Source organism: Euprymna scolopes, chromosome 1 (genome assembly GCF_053919585.1).
Source record: "Euprymna scolopes isolate OS-2025 chromosome 1, ASM5391958v1, whole genome shotgun sequence".
Classification (NCBI taxonomy): Eukaryota; Metazoa; Mollusca; class Cephalopoda; order Sepiida; family Sepiolidae; genus Euprymna; species Euprymna scolopes.
Genome location: NC_136482.1, coordinates 94,122,240 through 94,147,144, shown reverse-complemented (window position 1 = coordinate 94,147,144; position 24,905 = coordinate 94,122,240). Strand labels below are relative to the sequence as shown.

Here is a 24,905-nt window from a genome sequence, read left to right as displayed (position 1 = left end):
TTACGGCATATCAACCCGTTTCCAGCTATTCAATGATGAATTCAGTTATTTTAGTTTTCTAGTTCTTAATATATTAAACTATTTAACCATGATGTTACGTTCTCATCCATGAGCAAACAAGGAGCCAAATAAATCAAACATTTTATGCATACCTACGGTGTTTCTCTTTCTCTCTCCTCACTCTCTCCCTCTCCCTCCCACCCCCTCTCTCTCTCTCTTTATTTTTTTATTTCATATAGTCATCACTCATCAAGGCCAGGAGGCCACTTAAGGGTTAATGGGTATCATAATGGGATTTGATAATGCTTATTTTAGAGGATGGCTCTTCAAGAACCTGTTCACGTTGGATTTGAAAACAACCCTAGTCAACCGAGAAACAGCCCTATGGTATTGTGTTCCACAGACGAGCAGCTCCAGAAAAGAAAAAAAAATTCTGCTCATGGAATTTTCGCATAGATTTAAGCACTGATAGAGAGTAAAGGAAATTGTTAATAGTTTTTTTCTTAGTCGGTTGTTTGCTGTGAAAGAGTTGCCGGGCGGGAGGCATAAAGTGAAGTTCAGTCGAACATCTGCCATGAATACGGTACAGTAGGGAGAAGCTGGCGACGTCTCTTCTATGAGGCACAGGTTTCAGAAAACCCACTAGATGCCGTATTCGGTCTTGTACTTTGCCGAGACAGAAGAGGATGCTCTGCGCAGGTCTTCCTCAGATGTAGCAACAGTATTCTTTCTAGAACCTACTTGGCTCTTATACAGATAGAGGAATGCATCGGCGGTGAGATATCTACTAGAGTGGTAGAATGATCCAGCCATTTTCCAGACGATCTTGGCAATGGATTGGATGTATGTGTTCCATTTTAGACCAGAATGAAGGTCAGACCCAGCATGAAAATTAAACAGCTACCATTTTTCCCATTGGACCACGTGCTCAAGGTCAGAAGAGAGAATCAGAGAGATCTTGGTTATTGCCGGCTTTTGAAGTGTTGCCATAGATGGTAGTGTCGCCTGCATAAATGTCTGTGAATGATCCAAGAATGTAATGTGGGGGATAATTGATGAAGATCAGGAAGAGGTAGGCCCAAGATAGAATCTTGAGGGATGCAAGCATTGATACTTTGAGCTTCTAATTTCAGTCCATCGACTACTACTCTTATTAATCTCGTCATCTTTCATGTGTGGCCGTGATCGTCTTGTCTGTTAAACTAGAAAAGCACTAGGAGACTTCAAGATTTAATTGAAGATGATTTATTTATGGAGAGAGACCAATGTATCCTAATTATTATTGTTGATTTATTAGCTAACTAATTTACACTTAAGAAATGGGTGATACCACGGACAGATGCATTGGCAAAATTCAGCTTAGATACATATTCTACATCATCTGGCCATTTCTCGTGCGCATCGCTTCTTGGAAGAAGCTGATTTGAAAAAAAAACTCTTGTTTCTCTTACTCGAAAACGTGACGTCATGTCATATCCTTATATCATTTGACACCTGTTTTTCTAGCGGGTTTAACCTTTGCCCGTGTCTTGTCACCCATTTTTTGTGTAAAAGAACGGTCCTGTTTTACAAATCTGGGTTATCCTGACATGCGACCCTTATCAAAATTCACACTAGCTAACTTAATCGCTACTTAAATTTCTTTTTGCTGGGATGGAACATCTTATTGGATGCCACATATTCATTCGCTATTTCAGAGACTCCAAATAAGAGATCTCTTTAGGCTGGTAACCGTCCCTTTAAGCGCAATTGTTTTGGCCTCTCTTGCACTTGGTTCGCCAAGTATATTCACCATGAAATTTATAAAATCGCGTGCCAGTTACTCCTATGATTACTAGAATGGTGAAGATCTTCCTAAGATTCCAGTTTCTTTTCATACCGTACATAAGACCTTGGTATTTCGTTATTTTCTTCCTTTCAGTTGTGCTTAAACAAGCATCGTTAGGGACACTGACTCCAACTAGGATTGCATATCACCATGTCAGATTTAACAGCTCCATGTGACCCTGTGATTCATGTGTACAACACCGGATGCAGTTTCACGTCATACACAGGACAGATTCTATTTAACCCATGAATGGGGCTGTAGCCGGTATTACCATTTCAGGTGATTTGTGAGTAATGATAGCAAAAGATCGAATCCACTCTGCCCTAATGCTCCCAAATAACGCGTGCGGGTTGGTGTGGTGGGGGGCGTCACCACCGGATGCAATTTGGTGTCATTAGCAGGACACTCCCACCTACGAGTGAAACACTAAAGGTTTGTTCTTTTTTTCCCCCGTATATACGCATGAGCAAATTAAGCGTGCATGGACCCACACACTTATACACTCCGGGTGGAGTGCATGATAAGTCGAAAGCAGTGTTTCTCAATTAGATGAGAATTCAGCCCCCCCCTAACACTCGGGAGATATTTAGGGGTTTCAAGAGGAAAGGAAGAATTGTCACCACAAATTAGCATACAAAAACTGGATCTAGAGCTACAAAACGCAGTGTGTATTCTCCATGGTTATTGGAAATTAAAGAATCCTGTTCAGATGCATGATGAAATAGTTCACGGACTAAAAAGATTGAGAATCACTCGTATAAAGCGTACGAAATGGACTATAAAATCGGACCTATATATAAACATAGCAACTTGTGTTCCATTAATCGTTTAGAATGAATCGTTTACAGTAATCATTATGTTTCGGCCCAAATTTAGCTATCTTGTAAAACAGAAAAAAAGCCCACATCAAACACATGCCCATTCACTCTCCTATACACGCACACGCACAAAACGCGCTTAAATGCATATACGGCATGCACACACGCATATAGGTATATGCAAAAAAATATGCATACCGCAATATAGTGGCACAGACAGACACATTCACATGCTGATGTATACGCATACAAAACATACATATGCACACACAACGGTGCAAAGCCACACACAGATGTACGAACACAATACATTCACGCAATAGTACACATAATACAGTACGGCACACACGCGCATGGTCACACAATGTATATGCACAATTTTACACGGTTGAATTCGTACAAAAACACAGCCACCGTATGAACACGCATACCTGTTCACGTAAACACACGCTTGAACTTAGATATATACGTACAGCACACAGATATGCGTACACGATGGCACACATCTATATGCACATACACACTGAGGTAGAACACAGATGATGATGGTGGTGGTGGTGGTGATGCAAGTCAGGATAACCAGCACAGTGTTTCTTAATCTTTCAGTAACGACTACGAAAGAAAAGTAACAAGATTAGCGTGGGTGTTGTTTGCCTGCCATCACGTGACTGCTGTAAGATGCAGCACACAAAAAGATATGTTGGGCAAAACAGAGATTTGGAATGAATTTAGACAAGAATTAAAAACAAAATCCCTTGCTGGTAAATTTTGCCATTTCTTATCGTAGACATACAGAGTCACATTTTCATCTTGTCTCACATGTTTGTACGATTTAATATACTTTGTCTATCTCAAACGTTTGTGTGCCATTTTATGCATTTGCTCTTAACTATAATACACAAATTCTTTTATAAGATAATCCTCTATCTATCTATCTATCTATATATATATATATATATATATATATATATATATATATATATATATATATATATATATATATATATAGTAGTACAGAAGTTCAGAAAAACATTGGCACCGTCGGTTTCAAAAACCGACGGTACCACTGTTTTTTCTGAACTTCTGTACTATTAAATAAATAAATATTAAGCTCTTATATCGAAAAAGTTTTTCTTTGTAATCGAGCACTTTGTTTGAATTCTTCCCCCCCCCAAAAAAAACAGTAAACAAATATATATATATATATATATATATATATATATATATATATATCTTTCTCTCTCCTCTCATTCTCTCTCTCTCTCTCTCTCTCTCTCTCTATATATATATATATATATATATATATATATATATATATATATATATACACATACATGCATATGTATATATATATATATATATATACGAAGTTAAAGGTATTCAAGTGATAAAACTCATGAATTAAAACGAGGTTATTAAGAGTGCTCAATAAAAAAGAGCAAAATATAATATTTTTATTTATATATGACAAATATTACATAGTCGCTCCGACGCTCCGCTGAACATGCTAATGTGTCGGACAATTTGTTTGCAAGAACCAAAAGTCCTCGTCAGGCGACGTAATGAAGCTTATGTGCCAATGAAAGCATCTGGTTCTCAAATGGAAATAGTTTTTCCATTTGAGAACCAGATGCCTTCATTGGTTCTTGCAAACCAATTGTCTAAAACATTAGCATGTTCGGTGTAGCGATTATGTAATATTTGTCGATATATATATATATATATATATATATATATATATATATATATATATATATATGCACACGCGAACACACACACACACACACACACACATATATATATATATAATGAAGCTAGCAAAAATATACCTTGAACAAAACAAACTTTTAAAGATAGAGAAAGCTCGACACTGAGAAAATGAGCAATTAAACATTAAATAAAAAATGAGGAATAAAAGTTGCATGTAACTTAATTATATCATCAGATCAATAAAGTAATAGGATAGATAGATAGATAGATAGATAGATAGACAGACAGACAGACAGACAGACAGACATATAAAAGATATTGGTTGGTTGGTGTCTTATTGATTCAAGTAAAGATGTGGACTGCTACAACCACATTCATTGTCTATATTTTTTATTTGGGCGAATTTCTACATATTTCTCGTTACCATTTACGCGCGTTTCGCAACCCATAACGAAAAATATGGTCTTTAGTTTATTAAATTGCTCTTCAGAGACTATCAAATATTAAAAATATTAATAAGAATATAAACATAGGACTCTAAAGTAAAACAAGAAGGAAGGAAGAAGCTGATTAAGAAAGTTGAAAATAACGACAAATCAAAAATACGAAAAACTCACGGGGATGTTTTTCTCTGATTATCCTCTTTAAAAAGAGGATAATCAGAGAAAAACATCCTCTTCTCCCTAACAAAACATATGAAAGTACACTGAAAGATTCTCGAACTGAAATCTTAGATTTTACCGGCAGAACATAAATCATCAAATTTCTGATTAAAAACTCAGAACCGGATAAAACTCCAATAAAACGTGAAAATACATGTTTATGAAACATTGTTAGACGCAAAATTAAATAATTATGTTTATAAACGGTTAAATATTATTGAATGGCTAGATACGAAATTACAATTAGTTTAGAAAATTACTTAACATACCATTTGTTATCTATGTCTTATTTTTCCCGCGACCACAATTTAAATAACCTCAAACTAAAACAAATATGTAATCTATTACGGAGAGTATAAATTCTACCTAAAATAAAGTTAAGAATGTAGGCAATTAGATATTTTTTGCTGAAAGAAATAAACTACAATTCACTCCAACAAAATTCCTACTTAGGTATTTTGTTTAAGTTTCGACTTTTGAGCGATTATAGTGGGTTCAACTGGCTATAACAACAGCGTCTTTTTTGTTTTCGTTCTAATTCAACAGACTTAACTTTACTTATGTTTCAAACTAAATAAACGCTTTAAAATGCTGAAACATAAACAAACTTATCTAGGTAGATAAGTAGATAAGAGAGTAACTTTTCTTGCTTTTCGTAATAATATATATATATATATATATATATATATATATATATATATATATATATATATATATATATATATATATACACCATTTTTTGTTTTGCTGGCTATTCAAAAAAAAAAAAAAAAAAAAAAAAGGAAAAGCTTTCGTTTATCTTTTTATTTGTGATAAAATACTCGGTCAATTTACGCGCGTGCAATCTTTAACTTGAATAACAATGTCGTTGATTGTTAAAACCATGGCATTAAGTCTTTAAAACAATTGTACTAAAAAAGTCTTCATCGGAATTGTCTAAGATTTTTGCTTACTCTTTTTTATTTTAAATTAAGTCAACTTCTAATTTGCTTGTTCTAGTTATTTATTTGAAACAAGTGTCATATTATTAAACCTTAACCTTTAGTCATATTATTAAACCTTGACCTAAAAGTCCTCGTAAAAATTTACTAACATTTTTATTTACCTTAGAAATTGAAAGTCACCTTTCTAATTTTGTTGTTACTTTAAGGTTATTATTCACATGTCGTCGGTAAATGTTCCTTGCGCTATAACAGAACACCGCCCACTCTTTATTTGGTTTTAGGGGTATTCGAGGTCGCTGACAACGAATCTGATAATCAAACCGTGGCTACCAAGAAAGAAGGCCGATGCATATGACAGCGTAACGTCACTTCCTGATTAGGTTGTAGGTATAGACAGCTTCCGGTATTCAACCATATGGTCATGCTAACAGGCATAAAATATGGCTACCAATATGTGTTACCGATTGTCCATGTAGGTTCTAAAGAGAAAGAACAATTCTCCATTCGTATAATAATTATTATAATTGCACATTTCGGATAATTTTAATCAAAATATTGTAAGTGAATTCGTGTTTGAACTTTTATTTTTATCGGAGAAAGTCGAATATTTCATTTTATTTATTTATTTATTTATTTTTTTTTTTTTTACTGCAAAACAATTTTTATATAATATTTTTCAGTCCGTTCTTTTCTTTTTAATAATAAATAAAATTTTTCACTGAGTATTTTCAAATATTTTAAAGTAAGCATTTTTCACGGCAGTTGTTTTTTTTTTTAACGATCGGTGAATTATCGATATTTTAGCACCGGGCGTACCGTAAGATGGGGTGACTCTGACCACCCGGGGTGACTGAGCCATTAAAATAAAATAAAAATAAATAAATAAATGTGTAAATAACTCTGCAGCAAATATTTGCTACTGCGCCACAACGCGTCTATAAAATTATGAAATCGTATAGGACCTGGAAATTATATTTAAAATTCAGAGATCATATATTACTTACTCATTATTTTAATTTATATTTATTTTAAAGGATCAAAGTCACCCAGGGTGGCCAGTGTCACCCCAGTTTACGGTAATTTATTTCTTTGAAATATTTTTAAAACTTCAAGTTTTTGTTTTTTTATAACATTTTAACTGTAAATAATTTACATGGCGCGTTTGTATTATTATACACATAGATTCGAAAAAGTTGTCAAAAATCAAATATATAAAAAAATAAATGTTATCAAAGGCAAGATAAGTTACTTTTCTACCTAACTTGCCGACATTTTTCTTTTTAAAATATATCGATAGACATTGTATGATTTTCGAAACGATTACACGTTTTGAAGTGAGTAAAACCACTAAAAACCTTTCCAGATAGGTAGAAGAGTAACTTATCTTGCCTTTGATAACATTTATTTGGTCTATATTTGTTTTTTGACAACTTTTTCGAATCTATGTGTACGGTAATACGAACGCAAAATTTAATTTAACTTGAAAATACTATTTAAAATACATGTGCGTACACTGCACAAACAGCCTTATTCTTATCATAATTATTATAGTAATGATAATAATAATAATAATAATAATAATAATAATAATAATAATAATAATAATAAACTGGTGTAGATAACATCGACTGGCGCCACATCACACCAACTAGTTGTGAAGGGTCAGGAGGATGGGAGGATCGAGGGGAGAGAGTACTGACCAAATCTCCACTGGAAGTGTGGAGTTAAAATCTGGTACTTTGGGGAGCATTTTGTCACCCAAACCCCAGGAAATACCAATGGCCGATGCCAACGAGAAATCGGTGACAATGGCTGTTGCGATAACATGCAATCGTCTGCACAAGTGGTCAAGAAGTGGAGAACACTGGAAATCTGGGGAGACTTGTCACTTGGTCTCCAGGGAACACCACAGATTACTGCCAGTGAGCGATCACTGATGATGGCCTGTGAAACAATACGCTACACATTTTGATGAAAACATGGGGCGAAAAATGGGCATAAAAGAACAGAAAACTAAAACTTTAAGGATAATTTCTGTCTTTAAAGTAATAGTCATTTAAATATTTCAACATATAATCTTGTGGGGAAAATCCAGCTTCCCAATAAGGGCACTCTGGATAGGAACAAAAATAATCTCAGTCATGAAAGATTTCTCCTCCACCGACTGAGGACAGAAAAGGTAAAGTGTAGCATCGAAACAGATACTACACTGTGATCTTGTTCCGAAGGCCAAAAAATATTTGTGTTTAATGTTTCTTTAATTTTTTGTTCCCTAAATTCATAATTCAGTTTTATCAGTTTTAAATTGTATATTGCTTCAAAATTACTTAATTTTACATAGATGATATTTATATTTTATATTGATTAAAGTTCAGTTTAAGTATTAATCGAACTGTGTTCCTTTTTAAAAATGTTTTATTGTTCTTTTTCAAATGGCCCTCATATAGTACTGCCAGTCTGACAAATCTTACCTACATTGCCTGCAGACATTTTTCAGTTAACAGGCCTTCTTACTCTCGGTGGCCGTGATCAAACCCGTCGCAAATTTGCCGTTTAATGAACCCCTGGACCTTACGACTATTTTGCACCATTTCACACCTTCCGTAGTGTTTTTCTTACATGATACGTTCGCGTGCGAACGGGCGTAGTGAAGTGACTTATAACATCGCGCAGGAATTTTTAAGCGGCCATTGGAAATAAGAAAGTTAAAAAAAAAAATGTATGTGGTTCTATTTTTTTTTTTTTTTTTGTCTTACGTAGTTTTTAATGCGTTTTAATTGATCTAAAAAATAAAGTTTTCACGAACGGTTTACAAAAACATAAGCACAAAACATTTTTATGCTTTTCGTTTTTTTTTTTGTTTTTTTTTGCGGGGGGGGGGGTCAATTATAAAACTTGTGTAGTTAAAAAGGTGATGTTTTTCGTTCTTTTGGGGGGATCAATTATAGAACTTGTGTAGCTTAACAAGTGCTTCTGCAGTTTAATTAACCGTTTTTTTTTTGTAAGTAACGCGCCGACATTTACCGATTAAAATACCATTTAACATTTTTAGGAAATTTTACTGTTTTCTGTTTACATTGGTGAGGAGACGGAGGGGGGAGGGCGGTGTTTGGGCGTGTTCTATAATTGATCCCCCCCCAAAAAAAAGAACGAAAAACAAAAATGTTTCGTGCTTATGTTTTTGTAAACCGTTCGTGAAAACTTTATTTTTTAGATCAATTAAAATGAATTAAAAACTACGTAAGACAAAAATAATAAATAAATAAATAAATAAAAATAAACCACATACATTTTTTTTTTTTTTGAAAACTTTCTTATTTCAAATAACCGCTTAAAGATTCCTGCTCGATGTGATAAGTCACTTCACTACGCCCGTTCGCACGCGTACGTATCTGGTAAGAAAAACACTACGGAAGGTGTGAAATGGTGCAAAATAGTCGTAAGGTCCAGGGGTTCATTAAATGGCAAATTTGCGACGGGTTTGATTATCAGATTCGTTGTCAGCGACCTCGAATACCCATAAAAAAACAAATTAGAGTGGTCGGTGTTCTGTTATAGCGTAAGGCAATATTTACCAAATTATCAGACACAATAATCGTCAATTTAAATTTCATATAAATTTAAATAAATAAATAAAGACCTCATAGGGATTTATTTACCTTGAAGAATCAAGACCGCCTTATTCACTCATAACTGAAGGTAACTTATAAAACTTTTTTTTATTATTGTTCTTCAGTATTCCTATTGTGAAAAGAACATTCTTGAAAAGTATACGATAAAATTAACAAAATGTTGTGTTATTGTTATCTATATAAGATAAAAATAACACAATTAGTTCTTCTTTGCACTTTTAATAACAAAATTAAAAACAGTTTTATTTTATTTGAAGTTTTATGAGAAATATTTGTTTATGAAATCATAAAAATAAAAGTTTTTTGTAATTTGAAAAATAAAAGTTATTTTATTGGAATATATAATAAATATATGTTTATGAAAGCATAAAAATGTTTTTATTTGGAATTTCAAAAATAAAAGTATTTTATTTGAATTTATATAATAAATATATGCTTATGAAAGAATAAAAATAAAATTATCGAAATAAAAATAACAAACCAAATTATTGAAATCAAAATAACAAAATTTCAAACATCATAAAAAACATACCCAATCTATCTATATACCTATAAAAGTGAACGTGTCTGTCTGTCTGTGTCTGTGTGTCTGTGTGTCTGTCTGTCTGTGTACATTTCCCTACGCAATAACTTTGTCAATTTTTAGTCTATAGACTCGAAATTTGAAATACCGGGTACTGAGATTTGGGAAAATCGATGTGACGGATGTCAGCCAGAAATTTGGCTGTTAAGGGGTCAAATTTCAACGATTTGACCTTTAAGAACTCTACCAAACTCCTCCGACAATTTTGGGTCTAGACACTTGAAATTTTAGATATAGGTTCCTTGAACATGGATCTAACTTAATAAAGTTATTTGAGCCCGAAACTAGTATATCTATAAAAGTGAACGTGTCTGTCTGTCTGTCTGTGTGTCTGTGTGTCTGTCTGTCTGTGTACATTTCCCTACGCAATAACTCTGTCACTTTTTAGTCTATAGACTCGAAATTTGAAATACCGGGTACTGAGATTTGGGAAAATCGATGTGACGGGTGTCAGCCAGAAATTTGGCTGTTAAGGGGTCAAATTTCAACGATTTGACCTTTAAGAACTCTACCAAACTCCTCCGACAATTTTGGGTCTAGACACTTGAAATTTTAGATATAGGTTCCTTGAACCTGGATCTAACTTAATAAAGTGATTTGAGCCCGAAACTATAAATTTTAAGGGGTCATAATAGGGGTCAAAGTTTTAAAAAATTAACCATTTTTTTTTTGTTTTTTTTTGCTTTTTTTGCACAGCATACACCTCCAAACACCCGAGCAACGCCGGGCACCCCTGCTAGTACATAATAAAAGCAAAGGAACTGATTTGCCTTGTCAACACTTCCGGTAGTGCCCCGCAGAAAATTAGGAAGTAAGTTAGCTGATTATAATCAATTACTGTTAATATCGACGAAATTATTACATCTATGTAACAAAATGGCACACTAAAATTACACATGTATAACACCAAACATTAATTCATCATGAACTGTTTAAAATAGTTATGCTAATCAGACATGAATAATTGTCTTTGTGTTGTTTGTGACTACTATATAGACAACAACAGTAATCCGCTTTGAGAGTAGTATAAGTGTTATTAACGAACAAAAACCTTTCACCTTTATTAATTTAAATGAAATACTCGCCAAATTTGTATGCATGTAATTCTGGATCCACTAACAGTAAAGTCGGCTGTTAAAACGTTGTGACTTCATGTTTGATTTTTTCTTATATATATTATAAGACAGAACAATAGTTTGTAAATTACTTATACAACTTTTTTTTCGTATAAATTTACTACCCCTTTTTAATTACTTAAATTTGTTCTTACAATTCGTTGGCAATAACCTACTCATGATGAAAAGGAACTGGAAGCAGTAATTCTTTTTTGGGACGCCTGCACGCCAAAAAGTACGCCAGTGCACCAAATTTCATTCTGTTATAAAAACAACTTTCTACAAAAAATTTTTTTTTATGTTGTTATCTAGCGAATAAACATAAAATTACGTATGAAAAATCACGTTTATTATTTTTAAAATCCAACAACGGAGCTGAAGTCGATGTTTTTGATTGTAAAACAAAACTATTTTTTTAAATAAATCTCTGTGTGGCATACCGCTAAAATAATTATTCTAAAGCATAAAAATAAATAAAATTTATTTTTACAAGAATCTTTATACATTTATCTAGCCAACAAACATAAAATTACACATAAAAAAAAACACGTTTATTATTTTTAAAAAATCCAACAACGGAGCTGAAGTCGATGCCTTGCTTCTAAAACAAAATAAACTTTTTTGATGAATATCTGTGTAGCGGACCGCCGAAATATTTTTTCTAATCAATAAAAATGAATAAAATTTATTTTTACAAGAATCTTCATACATTTATCTAGCGAGTAAACATAAAATGATATATGAAATCCAAGTTATTATTATTTTTTTAAAATCCAGCTTATGCAGCCGGGATGAAGTTTCAACTTTATCCCCGTTAGATTAATTTGATTAAAAATAATAATAATAAATGTGTTTTTTCATATATAATCTTATGTTTATTCGCTAGATAAAAATGTAAAAAGTTTTTTCTGTAGAAAGTTGTTTTTATGACGGAATGAAATTTAGCGCACTGGCGTACTTTTGGGCGTGCTGGCGTGCTAGCATCCCAAAAAAGAATTACCCACTTTAAGTGAAAATGCTAACGTATGTGTATTAAAGCGAAATTACGATTTAGTAGTTATTGGATCGTAAGTTTATTGTGTTACAATCGTGTAATATATTGATACTGCCCGTAAGTTAATGTTAATTTCATTTTTATATTAAAAAAGTCATTGAAATACGAATTATTCTCACATATATTGAGACACACACACGTGCAAACAAAGACACGTAGAAACATATTCGCACACACAAACATGGAACGGATTCTGTATCTTAACGATAATTTGGTATTGTAAAAATTTTGATAAATAAATGTTGTATATTGAAAGGGACAAATCTCGTTATTTAGAAAAATGAAGTAATTAGGGCCGAATATAATTATTTTTAAAGGAGAATGCTGGAATCGAACTCAGTTATCAAAAGTCAAAATGAATACATATTTCTATTTAGATACGATTCCATGAATGCAGTGGAATTATCCATTGTAGTTAGAAATAACTATAAAGACAGTTAGGTCAGAGCAGGAATAATGGACAATCAAATTAAGGAATGCCCTTTGTGTCGACAGGACACGTATTGAAAGAATATGCAATATCCACGTGCGAAACATGCACATGGTTGGCCACGTTCTGACGTCATAAAGAAATATAGGTTCAATATATACAGTTAGGGTTCTAAAATAGTTGGCAGTTGAGAGAGGACAGGCAGTTCAGTCAAAGATGAGTTCGAGTTGAGTTGGAGAGAGAGTTAGCCTAACCTCCTTTGGAAGCGAAGGGAAGGAAGACAAGACAATGTAGTAATTTTGCTAGGTATTGAATTCTCAACATTCTCATCACCAACTGGGAAATAAATGTGTTCATATTGTTATGTAATCCTTTGTCTTCGTGTGTCATCAACCGCAAGGTAATGTGTTTTGTCTTCATCGTCTTGTATAATGAACTTTATATAAAACCCCTTCGAAAGTGTTTACTGTATCCCCTTCATCAATAATGTATCTCCCCTCCATGCTTAAAGAACTGTTAATTAACATTTCTCTCTTCATAATTTATCTTCTGTTATAAATGTCGTCTCCGTTCTACTAACCCTAACCCTTTACAATATAAATAAAAGAAATTAGTGTTTATTAATGTAGTACAAATAGCAATAGAATGAATTTAAATGAAGCTAGATATTTGAATGCGTACATATTAGTCATTTATTCTGATCTGACATACATGTCTCTTTTTGTTTAAGCAGAAACAAGTTAGCAGAAAATAAATGTTATCGTATTTGCTGAAAATGGCAGACGTAATTATAAAAGTATTTTTTTTTCAAAGTTCTAACTGAAGAATCGTGGATTAATTTTTTGTAACATTATTTTTTAAAAGATGATTTTAATATTATGGTATTGCTTGGTTTTATGCCGACCGACACTGGCGCCTCAAACATCAGTCTCCATCCTAACAGCTTTCTTAACCAGAATAAGTGTTTTCAGAAAAAAAAATAGACTGAAGCAGAGTATATTCGTGCCAATAACAAAAGTAAGCTTGCACGAATCAAATATAGATATGACATACTGATTACTATTTGAGTCGAACTTTGAAAATGTTTACACACACACACACACACACACATATATATATATATATATATATATATATATATATATATATATATATATATATATATATATATATAAAGTGACTTTGTTGAATTAGTTCTTTGGGAATTAAGAAAAAATCGGTCAACATTAGCACAAATGCAACATTCTGATTTCCCAGTCGTTTAAGACTCCCTAACTGTTCACTATTAATGCATTTATAGGCATTTAATTTCCTTCTGATCATGTGTTAATTGCCGGTGGCCTGGAGAAAAAATGCTAGAATGTTTTGTTGACTGTGTTCGAATCTCCTGACCAACAATAATTATCACTTTCTATCGCTGATGACTGCATAAGCATGACATACTAATGTCTATAGTTTGTACATAATTGCCAATATTTATTTGAAAGTATTATATATATATATATATATATATATATATATATATATATATATATACTATATATATATATAATACTAATTGCCAATATTTATTTTAAAGTATTATATATATATATATAGTGCCGTCAAAAAGAAAGTCCGCACTTGTAACTTTTCCAAAAACTTTAAATTTAAGCTAAATTTAATGTAACTGTTTAAACAAACTATACCTCATTTGGTTCGCCCTTTATTCCTCTATAATTTTACCTGTTCGTATTTAACTTTTAATTGAAATATTCTAATGTTCATGTCAATTTAAAAAAATAACTTCAGATCGAGGAGGCAAAAAATAAAGTCCGCAGCAACAAATTAAACCAGCTTAAATTATCGCCCCTAAATCAGTTTAAAATATCCACCAACAGGCAACAGAGCATCTCTAATCGTAATTGTTGTTGTTCTAGGTTATATAACGTAACATTTAGTCCATATACCATTACTTTCTCTTAGTGATCGTCAGGAGCTCATTACTCCCCACCTTTCTGGTTTATCCAATCGAGAAATCGGCCGCAGATTGAAATGTGATGAGAAAACGGCACGAAAGACTGTGCAAAAGCACCAAAACACCTGCAGTGTTCGTGATGCCTTTAAATCTAGTCGTACTAGAGTTGCTTCTAACAGGGAAGATAATGCTATCAAGATCCACAGCCTAAGAAACAGATTTGAAATCCAACAACAGTGCAATCTTGTTAAAAAGTGCTCTCTTTCTACTGTCAAGAACAGATTGAAGGAATTTAATTCGCGATGATATGTTGCAAGACGCAAACCAATGATTTCTGTAAAGAACAGAAAGCACCGTCTGGACTTCGTCAGATGCAATGAAGATCATGACTCCTCATATTAGTCAAAAGTGCTTTTTAGTGACTAAAGCAAGTTTAATAGGTTAGGCAGTGATGGTAGGTAGTACGTCCGTCGGAGGAAAGACGAAAAATTTAATCCTAGGTGCTCAGTTTCAACGCTACAAGGTGGTGGAGGTACAGTTATGGTGTGAGACATTATTAGTAATGGTACAGGGCCTATAGTTCGCTTGCAAGGTCGAATTAATTCGACCAAGTACATTAATATGTTGACTGAGCATTTTCTACCCTACTTTGGTCGGAATTTGGATGATAATCCCATCTTCATGCGGGATAATGCTCCCATTCACAAAGCTGGCAATGTCAAGAGATTCCTGGAAGAGCATGATATTCCGTGTTTGGGTTCGCCTGCACAATCTCCAGACCTCAATCCTATCGAAAACGTATGTCATTACATCAAGCAACAGTTACGCAATGATTAAATTTCAAATTTGGGAGAACTTTGGACAAAATTAAAGAAAAGTAGGATGCCCTTCCTCCGCAGTATTGCTGCAGTCTAATTCAAGGAATTCCCAAAAGATTTCAGGCTGTCAAATTGCAGAAGGGATTTGCTACTAAATATTAACTAGTTCATTGTGTTCTTGTTGTATTTGTGTTGTATTAATGTCCTAAAGTTACATTTAAATAACAATTTTCCATTGTGCGGTCTTTCTTTTTGCCTCTTCAATTTGAAGTTATTTTTTTAAATTGGCGTAAACACTAGAATATTTCAATTAAAAGACAAATATGAACAGGTAAAATTATAGAAGAATAAAAGGTCAATCAAATGAGGTATAGTTTGTTTGAACAGTTACATTAAATTTAGCTTAAATTTGCAGTTTTTGAAATAAATTGCAAGTGCGGACTTTCTTTTTGTCGCCTGTACACACACACACACACACACACACACACACACACACACACATATATATTATTATTACATAAAAAGAACCTTTGTGTGTGTAAGTCCCTATGGACTTGAAAACAGCTGGGTCAATTTTTATGAAATTTCACACGGGGGTACTTTATGTGCCTGGCAGTGTTCTTAGATAGGTTTTGTATCGAAATGTCTTCGATAAGTATCGATAATCGATAATCGAAATAATCCGATGGAAGAAAGAACAGGTAATTTGGACCAAATTTAACACCTTATATAGCCTAACATCACAAGTGCATTTGAGAAGTCTTATTATCACACAAGCCGAATGACCCAACAAATAAAATGAACAATATATTCTTTGATATGACGGAGGCGCGTTCGAAATGAATGTTTCTGTTTAAAGCAAAATTTCACCATGATACTTGACTTTTTCATTTAAAACTTAATTTCAAGCCATTATCACCGCACAAGCGATAAGGTAAGACCTATAAAATCAACAGTATGTTATTTGATATAACAGGGGTAAATGTTTCTGTTTAGAGCACAATTGAAGCATGATAATTGATTTTTGCGTTTTAAACTTTAATGCAAGCCATTACATACATGCAAAAATAATTTTATAAAATCAAAAGTAGGTGCTCCATAGTGCAATTTAGACTACAATGTATTGTGGTCTGTCACTGCGGGGAGGCAGCGATGGGCCCCCAACTAGAACAGGCAATCAATCTTCAGGGAACTTATTTATCGTTTAAAAATATTTTGTTTTGTTTTAGACTGATTATCTCATCTATAGTTCATAAACTACTGTTTGGACAGTTATCTCTCAACAAGATGTATTTTCGGTACGAATACGAGCGGATGCTTCTGGCACAAGAGGTTATAAACTTAATCTACTTACGCGTTGGAAAATTAAAAGCAAGACTTTTTAGCAGTCAGAAATAATGACTTATTTTCTATCGCGAAGAAATGTTCCTGCTAGGTGATTTGGCCACACACTAACCCCTTATGGAATTACGATTGGTCGGGAAAGAGAAAATTCCCAAAGCAACTAGGAAAGCCTCTCTCTCTCTCTCTCTCTCTCTCTCTCTCTCTCTCTCTCTCTCTCTCTCTTATATGTCTACTAGACGCTCAAGCATCGACTATCTTTGCCTGAAGATAACAGTTGAATGACTTTTGGGGACGCAAATAAGTTTTTGCCTCTTCATTTCTTCACTCGGACACTGCCCAAATTTTTTTCATCTCTACCAAACGGTGTAGACAATTGAACAAACCTTTTCGACGTTGTTATATAAAAAAATATTTTGTTTTTCATTTCGTGCGACAGTTTTTCCTTGCATATTAATAATGTATACGAGTTGATTTTAACACCTTACAGATAAGGCCAGCTATTATAACTACTTCCAAAGCTTCCGGACGTCACCAACCAGTTCCCTGTTCGTACGGCTTAAATTTTTTCTGATTAAATCAATCAACTCTTAAATCTTGGTTAAAAAAACCAAAAGACTTCGTCGTCTACATTTCTTACTGTTAGTGCCACTGTCTGAGATTTTTTTTTTCTTTACAAAGGAGTAACCACTTATCGAGGCCTGGAGACCACTCGAGAGTAAGGGTTAATGAGTGTACGGTGGTCATACTTCATATGAATGAATTCACATACTTCGTGCTGTCCCAGGTCTTGTCATTTTTGCCTCTGCAGCATGAGTTTTTATTTATTTTAATTTGAAAACTAGGTATTGTCTCTTTTTAATAATATTTCTAGCTTGTTATTGATTCTCTAGATTGCTACCGCGTCTTTTTGAAGTGACAAATGCAAGTGCTCTTTCTTTAATTGTTGGAATAAAATCAAAGTAAAATAATATGGACAGTCCTTTTTATTTTACTACAATTTGCACTTTAGTAATACGAGCGACCTTGATCAGAAGGTTACGTGTCCAAATCATTAAATCATTTTATAAGAGGTAATTTTCAAATAATTTATAAGACCATCTCCGATAATAATCCATAAATAAGGATAGCCGAAGAAAGAAAAACAAAGCCATTATACGAACAACACTTTATATGTATTATTTAGATTAATCGGACTATTGTTCTCATATTGAGTGTTATCTGCACAACGTTTCGGCCGATGTAACTTCCTACCTTTTTCGGGTTATCTTGTCACACTCGGGGATCTTTCTGTCAAACTCGAGAATCTGCACGGAATTTCGAACCCACCCCTTTATTTAATCAACATGGCAGCATGCTCTCATTCGGTAAGCCATTACCGGGTAGAAGTCTTAAGCAATTCGCAATTGTATTCTTAGTATCGCCAGCTACCCAATATTCTAATCAGTTAAAAACGAACAAAAGTTGACTGAGAATGCGTGCTTTATGCCAACTTGTAATCATTTTTTTTTTTCACATTAAATACTATTAATTGCTAACTGTGCATCGGACGGATACCACACTACTTATTTCGCTGCACCTTATCATACCAAAGGTTTATATAAAAAAAAAATTCCAGCCAGATCGGCTCAGTAGTTTCCAAGAAAAAGTGGAATGGGCAGACAGACAGACAGACAGACAAGAGAAATATATATAATATTTAACAATAATAACTAGTGAGCTATAGTAAAAATGATACATTTAAAAACAAGAATAACTAATATTTTTCGAATAAGAATTAACAATTATTTTTATACTTGCAGACACTAGTGTTTCGTGCAATCATCAGCGTAGGAAATGATAATTACTGCTGGTTAGGAGATTCGAACCCAGTCACAAAGCCATCCTCGACTTCATAAGCTAGCATCTTTCCTCCAGAGACAAGAATTGGAGGGAATTAAGTACCTATAAATGTCATTCAGTGCTCCCAAAAATCATACTAGAATTGTTCGCAAGGACCTGTGTCGTAACGGATAAGGTACTAGGTGAAATCAAATTATAAGTGACACTCTTCTGGGGGGAGGGGTTAGTCGACGGGTGGTACGAGAGAATGCCTACGTCTTTCTTCGTGGCTACCTGAAAGCTCTCTGACTGTCCTTCGAATAGTGACGCACTTAAAAGGTCCGATCGTAATTATTACATCCTGTAGTCCAGTTGGTCATTTTGTGACCAAATTACCTCATTAGGGCTGTTCTTCGCCGGATGAAACAGATCTTGATTTTTATGACTACCGCCGATGTAATGAGCTTTTCCGTCCGTCTTAACGGCCATCTGAGGCTAATAGTATTACGTAGTTCTGCATTTTAATTATGCAGGTTTTATTATCGTGTTTGTCGCTCAGAAAAATAGGGTAACTAGGATTGTACAACTCGTTATAATACCTCTTTTCAATTTATGCAATGCCGACGCAGTATTTATTTAAAAGGATTTATGTGTTAATTATGGCTTGTTTTTTTAGGTCACCATTAGCAGTACCAATCCCTGTCATTATTATCGACAATTATCGACAACGGCACACACTAAAAAAGGAAAACAACAACGAAAATATTCACTCACAACTTTCATTTTTATTATTTTTATTATATTGCAACGACTTAGATATTTTGTAATCTGCATCTGCATCACTGTGTCAGCTCCAGAGTCTGTAAGTTTGCATTTATGCTAAATTTGGAGATGCAGTAATTGCATAAGTTTTATTTGAAGCGTGCTATGCCGCTTGCCGCATCATGTAGTTGTACAGTTATTTCATCGGCTGGAGACTGTCTCTTCGTAAGCAAGTTGTTTCTTTTTACTTCCCTCGAGAGGATTCCAGATTAGTGAGATCACGCGGGAAGCATTGTCGTTAGTCCAGCAATCATGATTAATATTTTTCCCGCGGATTCCGTGTTCTTACATCTTTCTTGTTTACCCCTGATTTTCGCGGACGTATTTGTTGGCAATGGTTATATGCATCGCAACTTCACACTCGTATGTGCCTCTTTCTCTTGGTAAACGAGTTGTTTCTTTCATTTCACTCGAAAGTGATTAGCTAAATCACGCGTGAAGCGCTGTATTTAATCCAGCGATGTATATTTCTCCGTGTTTTTTATATTTTTCTTGTGTTAACCTGATTCTCGTGGACGTATTTGTCTTTAATTAAGTAAGGCTAAAACGGAAGGAGGGTGTAAGTATTTTTTGACGGAATGTCTCTTTAAAAATCTACTAAAAATCAAGTAATTATCCAATCAATACGAAATTTTCACCGATTATTAAGTGAAGAATGAATGGTGTACTTTTTTTCATAAGCGATATTTATGTATATAACTATTTAACTACAACCCCCCATTCTTCATTTGTGATTACAAATATGCTTAAAATAATCAGTCGAAACTGAACAAAATATATTGTATTGTGGGAGGGTAAGGATTGTAGATCAAAACAATTGCGCACGTATCAGATTTTAAGGTTAAAAGTCCTAATTTTGAATGTTTTATTTTTCATCTTTTTGTTTTGAAGTATGAAATTCGTTGAATATGTTAATAATAATTATTATCTTTCAGATTAGCAAAAAAAAATATATATATTTTCATTATTTTTACGAAAAAACACTACTTTTAAATCTTTGAAAAATAAATGAATAATTTTCTTTTAGTGAACCCAATATTGCTAATATACCATTAAATAGGAAATGCTTTGAAGAATCGATAAATAACTGCACATTTTGCTAAAAATACGATAATTTCTTTCAGCAATTTGTTGTTACTTGATATTAACTCACCTATGGTAGACCATAAAGGCCTAAATACAGTTGTCCGTATTTACAAACAATTGTTATCTCCCCCTTTTCCTTTTTGCTGTGACTTGCGCTTTACTTAGTTTAAAGTGTGGGGAACTTTTGCATCTACCACACTCTCTCGTCCAGAAACACTTGGTTCTGATGGCAAAACAGGGTCAAGACGACCAAGCGTGATACTAGATGCAGGAGTTGTCTCCAACACATACGGCACTTGGCATTCCCAAAATGGTCACCCATCTGGTACTGGCCAGCCTCATCGTTGCAGGCAACAAATATATATATATATATATATATATATATATATATATATATATATATATATATATATATATATATATATATATATATATATATATATATATCATGGAAAAAGAATTAAACCTTTCACTTAATCATTCTTTACTTAATCCTCCAAACAAACGATAAAAATACGTGGAAATTTAAAAGACTAAATGAACTGATTTAGTCCTATCAAGGCTACCGTAGTTTCTTCCAAATTATTATTAAACTTTTTTTTTTAATTTCACCACGCGAAATCTATACAGTGATATAAATGATGGAATTATTTGAAATTTAGATACTTATATTATAACATTTTTGCATATTCTTATAGCAAATCATTCTAAATCTCATTTTGAAAAAAAATTATTTGGTTCAAAAACCTTTTTAAAAATATTCAAATCCATCCATCCAGACAAAAATGACGGTAAATGGTGTTTTTTTTTTTTTTTTTTTTTTTTTTTTGAAAATTCAATATTTCAAATTCTATTAAAAATAGTAAAAATAGTTTTATATGATTCTGCTTTTCATTGGATAAAATTCAGGCTTTTATTTTTCTGGGGTAAAAAAGTTGTCCAAGAATAATGGATCTTAATAGATTTTTTTCTTAAAAAACAAAAACAAAAACAAAAAACAACTTGGTTTTCTTCCACTTTTTGGCCGTGCCTATCTTTAATCGTAATGGTAATATGAACTATTTGAAATAATCACCTAAAAATAAATAATTAACACGAATATTGCAGGCTTTCTTCGTAATGTTTCTGAAATATTTTTTTTTTTAAATTGTTACCGTCATAAAAAAGAAAACAAATTCATGCGTCGTTTTTTAGTACTTAAAAGCAAAGGTGCTTTTGTTTACACAAAATAATACATTTTTCACTAAAATTTACCACACGCACACGTGTGTGTGTGTGTGTGTGTGTGTGTGTGTGTGTGTGTGTGTGTGTGTGTGTGTGTGTGTGTGTGCGTGTAAAGCATCCAAGTGTATGAATATTTTATATTGAAATTTTAGAAAACCTAAACACTGATGCAATTTTAAAATGAATAAAATCAATTATTTGTTATATTTATCTTTTAGGCTAAGCTTTTCGAATTGTGTGTGTGTGTGTGTGTGTGTGTGTGTGTGTGTGTGTGTGTGTGCACGCGCGCATGCGCGCGATGGCGCTTAATAGGATAAACGTCACACCCAGTTTGACCCATGCAGGACAATTGTTAGTGAGATAATATTGAAGAGAATGACAGAAGTCGGTAATGTCTATTTCGTGTTGGCGAAGTTAAAAAAAAAAAAAAAAAATTCACTTGTATTAAAAGTGCGACTTGTAATTTGAAAAATAAAAGCTCTTTTCATAAACAAGTGCGACGAGTGTTTTCAGGTACTTATGGATAATTAAACAGCATGAAGTCAGCGGAACAATAAAAAAAATAGGAGAAACAAGTAAACAAAAAGAAACAAAAGTGTATTTTCACCGATATAACCACGTACATCAAAGAAATAAGAGAAGTAAAGGTTTTATGTTAATAACTAGCAGGAGCCGTGGAAATTCCACAGAATGAGAAATATATCTAATCAACAAATATGTTTTGATAAAGCTGTTATTTTTCTAGATAGGGAAATTTTTTTTTTGGGGGGGGGGGACAGAAAAACTAATAACACGCAGCAGACATGAGTTTATTAACATTTCTATGAAAATAGTGTCGATTGTATTTTAATATAAAACTGACCCACATGAGATAAATTAAGATGCACGTACTAATAAATACTAATAAATACTCACAAAGTAATATTGTGCTACATAGTTCAATACAAATAATGAAATCACATTGTAAGATACAATCTTTAATTTACTTTTTTAGTCCAGCACCTCTTGGCAGGCAATGTTCTTTTTCCCCTATTTCTTTCAAATGTTCCCTTTTTACGTAACGTTACGCTGACTTCTTTCTTCGGTGAATAGCCTCTGCACATTTAAATTACTACGAGTTCCTTTCTCACACCATCATAACAATGATCATATATTATTATGATTATATTCGAAAACGAGGTTACATCAAAGGAAAGTCACTTTCATATTTTTGTCCAGGGTTGCCAGATACAGCCCTTTTAAAGCCAAATTTCACGAATTTAGCCATTTTTGAAGCAGTTTGTCCTTCAGAAATTGTATTTGGCCTTTTCCAAAGCGTATAGTACGGACTAACTGAAAAAGAGAACAAGCATAATATTCTATTGGTGTTCTCCAGTGCACAAATATACGAGAGAAAGGTATTTTATATATTTTTTTAACAAACCACGTGTGTGCATATATGGAATATAAACATGGAAGTACAATAGGCACCTCCAAAATTTACCACATATATATATAACACGATGTAACTTCATTATAAATTAATATTATCAATATAACTTTTGTACCATTTAAAAGAAGGGCAAAATAAACTAGTAATAATTAAAAAAAAAAAAATTTCATCGTACGAAAATAATGAAATTGCGAGACGAAAATCGCGTTTACATAATTGGCGCTTTAAAATAACGTTCCCATGTAGTAAGCATTTCGAACGTGAAAACATACCAGTCTTTAATAAATCTAACAAAAATCAACTAATAATCAGATTTTCGTGAAATTTTCAATACTTATCCATTTTAGAATGAAATTACATATAAAATGCAGTTTCCGTAAAATATACGGGGGTGGGGGAGATTTTTTCTAATACGTGCCCCCTCTTCCCGTATTTATTTTTTCGAAATTCGAACAAAATATATTTAAATCTATCGAAATTTCTATTTATTATGAAACATAAGTTCAAATAAGTAAAATATATTTATTTATTTTAATTTAAATATACGTATTGAACAAAAATTTACCTTGAAGTTGCAACTTAAAAAAATGATATAAATTTAATATTATTGGTTTTTAATAGTGTTTTTTTTAAATTAATATATACTATAATCAGTTGAATTTCCGAGAAAAAAAACTTTGTAAACATTAATTAATTTTTAAAAGATTAAAACGATTAAAATTCCATTATTTCAAAATTTTCCGTTACAACATAGATTTTTAATTAATTGTGCTTAAATTTTTATTTAAATATTAATTTTTTATATAAACATGGCTCTTGTCAGCTATTTTATCTCCAGATTAAAACCGATTTGAAAATATTATTGCAGAAATATTAAGCATTTTGTAGTCCCTCTTCATATTTCGTTTGTCTCTTTTCACCGAACAAAATATGGAAGCCGTAGTTAATCAAACGAACATTCAGTAAAACCGTATTTCATATTTAATATACAAATGTTTATAATATTATTAATCATTAAACTGTGTAAATCTTGAAACCTAACAAAATTCTAACAAAGATTAATTATTAATTGCAGTTTGAAGAAAATAAACAAAGGTTTAAAAAAGATCATGAAGTCGCTTCTGCTTTTTCATAGTTTGTATAGTTAACACAATTCTGACGCCACGGAAACATGCGTTCCTTTTTTTCACATTGTTTTGGAGATACCTAAAGTTCTCACTTGTAACAATCACTCCAGGGACTGTTCTACTTACTGTTCGCAAATCTAATCGATTTAAAAATTTTATTTATTTATTTATTTATTTATCTTCTTCTTGTTCTTCTTCTTGTTCTTCTTCTTCTTCTTCTTCTTCTTCTTCTTCTTCTCATTATTATTATTATTATTATTATTATTATTATTATTATTATTATTAAAAAAAAAAAAAAACAATCTCTAAAGAAAAAATGTTGTTCTTAAGGCCCTCTCAACTCTCGCTAGATGGCAGACCGCCCACTGTATTCCGACTTGGGTAAAACCGAAAAAAAGCAGGTCGATCCCTAAGAGGTTTGAAAAGCTAAGTTTGGGACAAAATAAAAGATGGGAGAGTTGGTGGAGGGGTACATTCTAAGTTTAGGAAGTAAGCCGGGGG

At 32.8% G+C, this 24,905-nt stretch overlaps 1 protein-coding gene across 1 annotated transcript in view; it reads left to right on the top strand.

Moving 5' to 3' along the window:
• Positions 1-3,304: 3,304 nt before the first annotated feature.
• LOC145249668 (histone-lysine N-methyltransferase SETMAR-like) overlaps positions 3,305-24,905 on the top strand; it is a 74,853-nt gene continuing 53,252 nt past the window's right edge. The window contains exon 1 of the mRNA XM_080111493.1: positions 3,305-3,407. Coding sequence (XP_079967619.1) covers positions 3,344-3,407 — 64 coding nt within the window. The 5' untranslated portion in view covers positions 3,305-3,343. The remainder of the gene's footprint in view (positions 3,408-24,905) is intronic.